Source organism: Arachis hypogaea, chromosome 18 (assembly GCF_003086295.3).
Source record: "Arachis hypogaea cultivar Tifrunner chromosome 18, arahy.Tifrunner.gnm2.J5K5, whole genome shotgun sequence".
NCBI lineage: Eukaryota > Viridiplantae > Streptophyta > Magnoliopsida > Fabales > Fabaceae > Arachis > Arachis hypogaea.
In genome coordinates, this window is record NC_092053.1 from 18,412,155 (window position 1) to 18,424,466 (window position 12,312).

Genomic DNA, 12,312 nt, shown 5'->3' on the forward strand with positions numbered 1-12,312 from the left:
GAAATAATGTCTCAACCGCCGAGCCATTGTTATCAATACGAATGCCAATTTTTCTATTGTGGGATATCTTATTTCTACACATTGTAATACTTTGCTTACAAAATATACTGGGTGTTGTTCTTTATCAATTTCTGTGACAAGTACAGAACTAACTGCATTAGGTAAAATTGACAAATATAGATAAATTGGCTTACCTTGTTGTGGTTTTCGAAGTATGGGCGGTAAGCTAAGTAGATTCTTAAATTTGATGAATGCCTGCTCACACTCATTCATCCACTTGAACTCTCTAGATTTTCTTAGGCTATGGAAAAAGTGACACGATTTTGCTGTGGCTGCAGGTAGGAATCGTGATAATGCTACTAGGTGACCGATGAGTTGTTGTACTTATTTAATTGTCCAAGGAGATTGCATTTGTATCACAGCTCAGCATTTATCTGGATTTGCCTCTATCCCCTGATGTGTTACCAAAAAACCGAGGAATTTGCCCCCATGCACTCCAAACGCGTACTTTTCTGAATTTAGCCGCATGTGATACTTCCAAATTTGTTAAAAGGATTCCAGGAGATCAGCTTCATGGTTAGCCTCTGGGCTTGATTTGACCACCATATCGTTGACGTAGACCTCAATGTTCCGACCAATTTATTGTTTGAAGCCTTTATCCATCAAGCGATGGTACGTAGCTCCTACATTTTTAAGACCAAAAGGCATTACCTTATAACAAAAATTACCATGATCGGTGATGAATGTTGTTTTGTCCTCATCTTCTGTGTACATAAGTATCTGGTTATACGCAGAATAGACGTCCATAAAACTTAGTACTTCAACTCCTGAAGTGTTATCCACCAATTTGTCAATGCTCGGTAGCAGATACGAATCTTTTGGGCATGCTTTGTTTAAGTCAGTGAAGTCAATACACATGCATCCCTTGCCGGAGTTTTTCTTTACCATGATCACATTTGCCAGCCAAGAAGAGAACCTGATCTCTCGGATGAACCATGCATCCAGCAGTTTTTGAGTTTCTGTGACCGCTGCCTTTCCCATTTCTGTTCCTAGATTCCTTTTTTCTGTCTCACTAGTCGAGCATTAGGGTTGACAGCAAGTTTGTGACATACGATGGCCGGATCTATGTCTGGCATGTCTGCTGGTGTCCATGAAAAAAGGTCTGAATTTGATTTGAGCAAGTTGATGATGTTTTGTTCACAATCTATAGAAAACACAAATCCGATGTTAGTATACTGGTTTTCTTGTTCGGTTAGTTGTACCTTTTTTAATTCGTCAGTCGGGGTAGGTCTGTGGGACATGTCGTCTCGAGGATCCAGCTCTGCCAGAGACGGGATGTCTTTTGCGTTGTAAACGGAGTTGATGCGTTGGACTGGTTCTGGCGGTTTCAACTTTAGACCCACATTATAACATTGCCTAGCTTCCTTATGATCAGCATGTATGGTTGTGACAATGTTTCCTTGCACATGGAACTTTACACACAAGTAAATAGTAAAAACAATAGCTCCAAAAGAATTAAGAGATGGTCGTCCCAAAATGACATTATAGGAACTAGCACAATTAACTACTAAGAATTGAATGTCTATGATTTTTAAGTACGGAGGCTCCCTCAGTGTTGTTTTTAACCATACATAACCTAACATGGGCTCCCTTTCTCCAGAGAAACCTACCAACTCTCCGGTTGAGGGTTGCAGAGCTTTATCGCTAAGGTACATTTTTTGGAAGGTTAAGTAGAACAATACATCAGCACTACTTCCAGGGTCGAGTAAGACTTTCTTGACTGTTAGTTTTCCCATATGCACTGAAATTCGTCTAAGTTTGGTCAATGTGACTTAAAATTCGATGCCTCAAAAGAGATTGGTTGAGGTGGAAGTAAAGCATATGTCCCTTGGGAAGACCCTTCTGTTGCCAGCATGGCTCTGTAGCTCCGTTTTCTGGCAGTATTGGTCGTTCCTCCTCCTGTAAAACCTCCTGAGATATAATTTATATCTTCCTTTTAAGTGGGAAACTCTACTATTTCATGTCAAGTTCCCTTGTCTTTGGGAGTTGAATTGTAATTCAGCTGGTCTGTAATTGTAGTTTCCATTTCCTTCTGGCCTCTGTTAGTAACATATTTCTCTAGTAATTCCTGTCTTGCCAATCTCTCTAGTAAGTCTTTAGCCACTATGCATTCGTCATTGGTGTGACCGTACTTCTGATGAAATGCACAATGTTTGCTTTTGTCCAGTTATTTCTGATCTTGATAAGTTCTTGCTTTACTCAGCGGCTTTTAAAGCTTATTGTGAAGGATTTCTTTGATTATGTCCTTTCTCTTTGTATTGAATTTGGTGTATGGGTCAAACTTTTGTGTTAGCTTGAAGGGCTTTTTGAGGTCCTTGTGGTTTTGAGATCTAGGCTGCCTTTCCTCATCTCGGCGCGGTTGTTGTTTTTCCATGCGCCGAGCTTCACGAAACTCTTTAATCTCCATTTGTCCCGAGGCCTTTTCTCGGAATTCTGCCATTGTCTTCGGCTTAGTCATGGCTATAGTCTCTTGAAACTTTCTAGGGCGAAGGCAACTTTTGAGTGCGTGTAGGTGTACATCGGGGTTGAGGTCCGGGATCTCCAAATTGCCTTGGCAAACCGTGTCATGTAGTCCTTTAGACTCTCGTGCTGTCCTTGTTTGATAGTGCTAAGGTAGTCCGATTCGTGTACGTATATTTTTGAGGCGGCAAATTAGTCAATGAAAGACCTTGCCAACTCTTCAAAGCAAGAGATTGAACCTGCAGGCAACTTGAAAAACCAAAGTAAGGCAGCACCATCTGAAAAAGTCTGAAAATACCGGCGAAGTTTAGGGTTAGAAGCACCGTTAAAAACATCATTGACTGAAACTTGGTAACATAGATGCGAGGGTCTCCGAACACTTCGTAAGACTTTAGTGTAGTAGGCAGTACGAAGTTCTTTGGTATCTGGAATTTCACAATATCCTCTGAAAAGGGATTGGATATTGTCGGCTGTTCCTTTAAAGAGTGATCTCCTGAGTGTCTGCATCGTGAGGTCGTACATTGTTCGAGAGCACATTCTTGGGGTTCCATGCACAGAGCTTTCCATTTTGGGCTAACAGGTCAACCATTTTCTTAACCTCGGTCTAAAGCGCAGCGTTCATGGCTACTAGCTCATCACGAGTCGGGGGAGGGAGTTGAGGTCCAGCATCATCGACCATGGCTCTGCAAAAAAGTAAGACAAAAATTGGCATGGGGTTACTTAAGTTTGAGCCCCACGGTGGGTGCTAAATGTTCCGTTAAGGATACTCTTCCGTGCTATAGATCGGTTCCGTGCTATTCTGCAAGTCTTCGAAACCTCTTGATTAGCAAGGAAGTAACCCTCTAAACTCGGACCCATATGTGGTACCTGCAAAAAGAACTCCGACACTCAAGTTAGTGAAATATCTTTGAAATAAAGAGTATAAATGCGATATTATGTGATCTTTTTTTTCTTCTGCATTTTCTCGAGCCTAAACGTTGTTATTTATAGTGGTTTTGTGTAACCGATCTTTGATTAGGTCTGAGATTTTTGGGCGGCAACTTGCATAGTGATTTATTTGTGTTTTAGTAACGTTAAATAACTTATCAAAATATTTACTCTTTTGATCGAACATTTCGTAATACAGAACAATATACATTAAAATTAATTATTAGTATAAAATATATATAAAAATATAAAATATATACTAAAAATAAATTAAACTATATATATACAAAATTAATTAATTTTAGTAACTAATTTTAATATATAAATAATATCTCATGAATAAAATAGCAAATCGTAAAATAGTAAACCATGATTTGAATTGTACGCGATAAAATAGCAAATCGTTGGTAAAAATTTCTCCTAAATCTGCAAATGTCAGCCATATCTGTAATACACACTTCTTAGCCAATAATAATATCACAGTATTATACTAATACCAAAAATAATTAGCATTGCCGTGGACTACACAACAAAAATATTATTTATATATTAAAATTAATTATCAAAATTAATTATTATATATTTATACATAAATATTATAGTTTAATTTATTTTTAATATATATTTTATATTTTAACATGTATTCTATTCTAATTAACTGATTTTAGAATATAACCCTAATATAATTACTATACAAATACAGATATCCTTTGGAGAAAATGACAATAATCTATTTCAATTTTACTTGTGTAGCTAACACATATTGTCTTCTCTCGTTCGTATCTCAAACACATTTATCCCCTTTACTTTCCGTTAATTAATACACCACACCTTCCTTTTCACATAAACGCTGCATACCCTTGATTTTATTATTTTATTGCTAATGCATTCATAAACACTTGACACAACTGAAACATACATGCATGTTCGAACCTAACCCATCCCGAAATTATCAAAGAAGAAGAAAGATATTGGAAGTATATAACTTTCGCTATTTTTTTTTTTGTGACTATAATTTTCGCTAATTCAAAAGCAGGAAATAATAAGTTTTTTTTATATCGTGATAATGTATGTATTTTTTTTATCCATCTTTGGTACTTTTCTTCGCATTTATAGTAGTATATTTAACACAAATTAGCATGATAGAATGTCAAATTTCACTCCCAGATATTGTATATCATTATGTATATTACAGGAGTAAAGCAAATTTGTTTTGATATAATAACATGCTTGTTGTAACGATCTTATTGAAGCAGTTTGAATCTTTGAAGCACTTGGAGCACCAATACTTTCTCTTGTCTTGCTTTTTGTGTTGTATATGATTATCTCAAAACAAAAAAATGTATAATTCTATGATGTTTTTCAAAATTTATTATAGAGTATAAAAAGTACTCTGAATAATTATAGTTTCTATTTCTTTTTAGCTCATTCTTTTCACTCACTTTAAACTTTTTATAGGTTCAAAGAGTGATGAGTGTTAATACTTTTAGCTTGGTGAATATTCTATGAAGTTGATACTCCTTTCACTGACCACTACATCTTGATTTTTTTTTTTTTGTTTATTGTTCCATTGCTTAATTTTAATCATATATATGATGATGTTGATAGGTTTTTTTAGTGGAAGACATCATAAAGCACATTTGGAATTCGACCATTTTTATCGAAGTCCAATTTTTCTTTGATCTTAAAGAATATTGGACTGAGCAGATGAATATTTTTTGTATTAATATAATTAAAATTTTTTTGCATAGAGTATAATAAACACAAACTTAATTATTAAGTAGTCTATTTTTTAAAGATATGATAGTTAAACTAAACAAAATACAATGTTTATAATAAATATTATATATATAAAATTATAAATATTAAGTTACGTAAAATAATTTTATATTATTTTCTTTTAAGTACTCTTATGGCAGGCTTTAGACATATCATGATAAAAAAAAGAAAAAAGACATACCATATCTATAACACCGTTTAATATATCCCTGTTACTCCCAACAATATATATATATATATATATATATATATATATATATATATATATATATATATATATATATATATATATATATATATATAGGGACGGACTTTAGGGGTGAGTGGAGGCCTCGGCCTCCCAACTCTTTTAAAAAAAGATTAATAGTAATAAGTTATTAAGTATAATTTAATTTTTTAAAAATTTATTTAGTATTTAGTCTAATATAAATAAAAATTCAGTCTAACCTAAATATTAATGATTTTTAATATCTAAAAAGTAAGTAACAATATTAAAAAAATATGAAAAGATATTATTACTAATATTTTTAATTAAATAAAATTTTTCAATTCCCATAAAGTAGATTTTTTTCTTCTTGTGAGCGTCCTTCTTGATTCATTTGGTATTAATTTTCTCTGTTTCAACTACTACAACTGAGAGTTCTTTTTCAGCTATGAATATTGAGAAGAATAATTCAAAAACAAAATGAAAGATAAATTTTTTGCTAATTGTCTTTTAATTATATTGAAAAGAAAATTGCAGAAAAATTTGACACAAATTCTATTATCGATAAATTTTATGAAATGAGGAATCGACCACTTTGTTAATAAAAAGTACATATATATTTTTTGTACTTTAAAATATATATATTCTCTATCAGTATATTTTTGTAATGCATTTTACATTATATAATTTTTGCATAATTTTTTAATATTATATATGTTATTAGCTCTCCCATGATACTATTTCTGGATCGGTTCCTGCGTTTTATATTGATCGAATGTAATCTTCTAATATTAAAAACATAAGGAGGAGGTTAAGGAGACAATAATTTAAATTTATTTTATTTAATTTAATATTTATAATTTTATGTATATACCATTAATTATTATATATTTATTATGTCTAATATTATATATTTATTTTAAAAGTAATTAATAAATATAAATAGAAATAAAAAATAAGTTATGATCATTTATGATTCTCAAATTATGGCTGGCATCAAACATTTTTTAGAGTAATATTAGAGAGACAATAATACAAAATTATATTATTTAATTTAATATTCATAATTTTATATATGTAATATTTATAATTACATATTTATTACGTCTAAAATTATTTATTTATTTTAATAATAATTAGAAAATAGAAATAAGAAAACAAATTCATTAATAAAAAAAAAACAAATTATGATTCCCTGTGATTTCCAAACTATGCCCCAAATATTATACTTATGTTAAGCTGTTTGTATATTAAATGATCTTGAAAGCAAGTTATACTTTGGTATTTATAGGAATTGCACGCAAATAAAACACTTGAGGAAGAACACCTCCTATGCGTATGGGGTCTTGGAGAGGTTGAGTTGGTGAAGAAAACAAGAAAGCCAAAGTCGTGAGTTTTGGACGAAGGAAGCTTCGAAAAGAATTAAAAACAAAAGAGATGTGCTTCTATAAAAATGAATTTAAAGATGTATTGTTAGTATAAACTAATTTTATTTGTGTATTCGATTACATAATATTACGTCAAACAAAAATAATTATCTTGTAATTAAATTTAGAGAAATTACTTATTTTTTTTAGATGATTGTGTAAAATATTTTACACAATCGGTATATTAAAATTAAATTCTTAAAAAATATGTATAAAGTATATTTTGTAGTTAAATTTAATTTAGAGAAATTACTTATAAATTTTCTTTAGAGAGGATTATTACCAAATCCAAATTATTCATCTATTATTGTACAATTTTTTTAAGTTGATCTATTGATGGTAATGAAATTTGTTCTTAAAATATTATCATACATCTTACGTCTTTGAATTATTGGTCATGTTTAAGAAAGAAAAAAACAATAATCACAATTCACGATCCCAAAATAATTATTCGGATTGCAAAAGTTCTTTTCGGTCATATGCGAAGAGTTTTTGTTACATATAGGGATGGCAAAATTCTCCGAGACGCGGGGATCCCTGCGGGGACTGCCCCGAATGGAGATCCGATTGTGGAGAATTTTTTCCGCGGGGATGGGAATGGGGGACGAAATTCCCCCGAAGCAGGCGCGGGGACCCGAGTGGGGATCCCCGCCCCGTCCCCGCTATTCCCCGAAATGTATGAATTCCTTGAATTATCCTTAATAGTTTATTTCTCATATATGTTTTTTAGACATTTCTCACACACACATATATATAAAAACCCAAAACTCCTAATCTTTATTTGCATAACCCTTCTTCAATTCAGAGATTCCTAAGGCAGTCCATACTTCATCCAACCTCTCTGCAGCCACCCCCTCGTCACCCTTCTCACCGCATCGTCACACCTCACCGTGCCATCACCCTTACCGCGTCGTAATTTCTTTTTGCGGCATTCCTTTTCGTAACTCTGCCGTCGTGTCCATTCTCCTCTCTGTTGCCGCGTCTCCCATCTCGTCTACTACTTTGTCCTTTGGCTCGTCGTTGCGTCCCCATTGCGTTATTTCGAAAGAAGTCATCATTGTGTCATTTAGACTTTTTTGTATAAAATCTTGCAGTTTTTGTATAAGATAGATACTTGTAGCTCTATTCATATGAAAATTAATAATTAGTTAGAACTATTATGTACATGGGGAATAGGGTCCCCGCAGGGAATGGGGCCCCGTGGGAATGGGGATGGGGAGCAATATTCCCCCACGGCGGGGAATGGGGCGGGGATGGGGAGCAAATCTGAGGGCGGGGATGGGGAGCAGGGAGGCATCCCCCGCCCCCGCCCTGCCCCATTAACATCCCTAGTTACATAATAGTAACAATTCAAATTCCAGATCCTTATATCTCCCCATAATTAACCCAAGTACCAGCCCATAGTGAAACAAATAAAACGTCAAAATTCAAGGTCTAAATCTAGCTTGGACCATGACCAAAAATATGCTAGCTTGGATCATGGGCTTAGAGAGAATTGTTGTTCAGTGTGACTCCAAGACTATTGTTGAAACCCTAAATAGCCTAAAGAGATCAGAAAATCAGTAAATCACCCAATATACCAGGAAAAAAAATCACCCATATGCTTTGATAAGAAGCATCCACAATTGGAAAAGCAAAGAATGATCTACATTATTATTATTATTATTATTATTATTATTATTATTATTATTATAAATATCTTTAGAGAAGGTAAGAGATGTATTGATTGTTTAGCGTGTAAAAACTAAAAACTTGAATCTAGGTCTAGGGCTCTACTTTTGGGACACACTCCGTGAAGAGAGAGTGGTGAATGCACGATGAACAAGAGGTCATTTTGCACAATTTAATTTGTATATAGGTTTTTTCTAGACATTCTAACCCCGATTCTATTTATAAAAAAAAAAAAAAAAACACAGCAGCTACGATTAGTAAATCTGATTATTCAAAAATTAAAAAGCGGCTTCACAAGCATTGTGTAGTATGTGTTGTTAGGAAATTATTTTAATTTTTTAATTTGTTTGTGGACAATACATATATTAATTATAATCACAAATTATGTTATTTCAAATTAAATGATTTATATAATGTTGATTTCATTTATTGTTATAAATGCTAAATTGAATAAGTCATAATTACTTTTGATTTGGAATTAAATGAGAATAAAACCAGATATAATCTTTTGTTCTTTAGATAATTATCTTTTGGATTTTAGATATATTATCTTTTGGACTTTAGATACTATTTTATTTGGGTTTTAGGGTTTAATGGGTGCCATACTCAAATATAGATAGTGCCTTCAGGTTTCAGTCCCCAATATACCAAAGTCGCCTCAGCAAGAAGTTGTCATTCAGCCTCCTAAGAATACAGAAGGTTTTGGTTGAGGAAGATTGAAAGAACCACAAGATCCAGACTCTTCCAATCATGATTCATGTTTATGAATTCAGGTACGCTTCCGCATTCAACTATTTTCTTTTTAATGATTAAATATGGATAATCTTTGGGGTTAAGGAATTCTGTGAAAATTTCAACAAGTGGTATCAGAGCCATCTATGATTAAATCATTAAGAAATTATAATTTTTTTTTTGAATTTGAATCTTAATTCGAGTTTGGGAAATTAGATTCAAATATATGCTGCTTTGGATTGTATAGCACATATTAATAAAACTGAAAGAGTACATTAAGAGTGTATAAAGGATATACAAATAGTACATGAAGAGCATACTTACTATAAAGTTTTTTGTATGCACCATGATTTAACATGTGAATATGAAGCCAGTTTGTTTTAAAGAAAAGAAAAGTTCTTCGTTTGTTTATCCTTTTTATACTATTCCATATGGATTTATTCTTTTTAAATTTATTTTATTTTTTTTTATATTTTGCATGGATTGAATTATAATGATTGATTCTAATCTTAACGGATCAAAATTTTTTTGGCACATGAATTTGTTGCACAGTTATAATCACGTTTTTTTTAAGGTCGCTATTAAGATTTAATTCCTTTTGCGATTTAAATATTTTTTTAATTGTTACATAAGAAAACTAGTAACAATTTGGATTATTATATCCACTTATTTTATAAAGATTTGATTTTGGAATAAATTGATTGAACATTATGTTGCCAAAATAGCATCTTTTGTGAAAATTGATTTATGTATAACATTAGAAATATAGTGATATGTAATTCATGCGAATATTGGTCAGTCCAAAGGAAGGTCTATATTTGGCCGAATTATATACACATATTGATGATAAATACATGTTTGGGTAACTAATTAAGAATAAAGTAATGCTTGTTATTTATGCGGAAAATAATCGGCCCAAAGAAAGTTTATTGTTTGGCTAAATAATAAACATTGTACGCTTCTGTTTATTTTCTATTAATTATGCAGTCATTAATCGGCCCAAATGAAGGTTATTGTTTGGCCAATTAATAGAAAATATATGCGGTAATAAATAGGTTGTGAAGTTTAAGTTTCCATGTGCACATTCAGTCGGTCTAAAGAAAGGTTTAATGTGTGACAGGAATTTTGACAATATTTGGTTACTGCAATGAGAGTATCACTTATAGTTAATTTTTATATCCAAAGATTGAAAATTAATGTTGTTCTAGATATCTCGATATGGATTTTTTTCTATTATTTAACTAATATTTACTAGGGGTGTTCAAAACCGATCCGGACTGAGCTAAACCGGTCAACCGAACCGAAAAAATCGAAAATCGAATAAACCGATAACTGGAAAAACCGAAAAAAATGTATTTTGCAGTTTTTTGCGGTTCGGTTCGGTTTTCGGTTCTGACCAGGAAAACCCTAACTGAACCGAACCGAACCGGTGGTATAAAAATGCCCTAAAAAACCAACCCCACTCCCCCACCCCCAAACAGCGAAACCCCAATTCCCTTGCCTTGAGCGCGAGTCCTGAGCCCTAACCCCACGCCTCCCACCCCCAATCGAAAACCCTCAGTTTCAGCCTCTCACAATCGCGCTCTGCCGCTCTCCTCTCAGACTCGCACTCTCCTCTCTACAGTAGCGCTCTCCTCTCTCAGCGGCGAACCCACGTTCCTCCCAGTCTGCCACCACGTTCTTCGCGGACAAAGCACCACGAAGCCCCGGCCATAGCCTGGACGACCCTCGCACACAGCAGTAGCAGCCTAGCAGAGCGCGACCCTCATCCCTTGCACCCAGTGCCAGCAATAGCAGAGCGCGACCCTCATCCCTCACACCCAGCACCACCAGTCACCGATTCAGGTCTCCCACCCACTGATTCAACACAGCACCCAGCCACCCACCGGTCACCGATTCAACATAGCACCCATGTTCCTTCCAGTCTCCCACCCAACCACCGATTCAAGTTAGGCATGGAGCCCGAGCCACCGAGTCAGGTATTGTTTACTTTATTGCTGACTTGCTGACTTGTTGATTCATTGTTAATTTGGTTAAATTATTCAGAATTGGTATTTTTAACCCGATTTTGTTACTGACTTGTTGTTTGTTGATTCATTGTTTGCTGTTTGTTAGGCAATGTTCTGTTTGTTGAATTATTTTAATCATTGATGCTGACTTGGTATTGTTGCTGTTTATTGATTTATTTTGTTAGGTATTATTGCTGATTAAATTATTGTTGCTGGTTATTGATGCTGACTGGATGATTTTGTTCTGTTTGTTGAATTGTTTGCTGACTTGGTATTGTTGCTGGTTATTGATTTATTTTGCTAGGTATTGTTGCTGGATAAGTTATTGTTGCTTGTTATTGATGCTGACTTGCTGATTTTGTTCTGTTTGTTAAATTGTTTGCTGACTTGGTATTGTTGCTGGTTATTGATTTATTTTGCTAGGTATTGTTGCTGGATAAATTATTGTTGCTTGCTATTGATGCTGACTTGCTGATTTTGTTCTGTTTGTTGAATTGTTTGCTAACTTGGTATTATTGCTGGTTATTGATTTATTTTGCTAGGTATTGTTGCTGGATAAATTATTGTTGCTTGTTATTGATGCTGACTTGCTGATTTTGTTCTGTTTGTTGAATTGTTTGCTGACTTGGTATTGTTGCTAGTTAATGATTTATTTTGTTAGGTATTGTTGCTGGTTAAATTATTGTTGCTGGTTATTGATGCTGACTTGCTTATTTTGTTCTGGTTGTTGAATTGTTTGCTTACTTGATATTGTTGCTGGCTAAGTGGTTATTGATTCATTGCTGGTTATTGATTCGTTTATGCAGTTTGATGTCAGTTTAAGTGAAAATATGGGCGACACTGGATTGTCGCCAGTTCCTCTGCCGAATGAATCAACTAGCATCAGATCTCCAAGTGCATTTCCTGCTGTGCCAGCTCCTCATAGAAACATATGGAAGCTTGCTAGTAGAGGCCGAGGGAAAACTTTGTGAACTTTTAAACTTCTTTAATTGTTGTATTTGAATTCCTTTTGTTGTTAAATTTCATTAGACCAAGGCTTTGT

General features: G+C 33.7%; 1 protein-coding gene across 1 annotated transcript; it reads right to left on the bottom strand.

Annotated features, from left to right (window-relative positions):
• Positions 1 to 1,049: 1,049 nt before the first annotated feature.
• On the bottom strand, positions 1,050 to 1,796 carry LOC140181274 (uncharacterized). Its single transcript, XM_072224805.1, has one exon. The coding sequence runs from the start codon at positions 1,794 to 1,796 to the stop codon at positions 1,050 to 1,052; it is 747 nt and encodes a 248-aa protein (XP_072080906.1).
• Between the last annotated feature and the right edge of the window lie 10,516 nt (positions 1,797 to 12,312).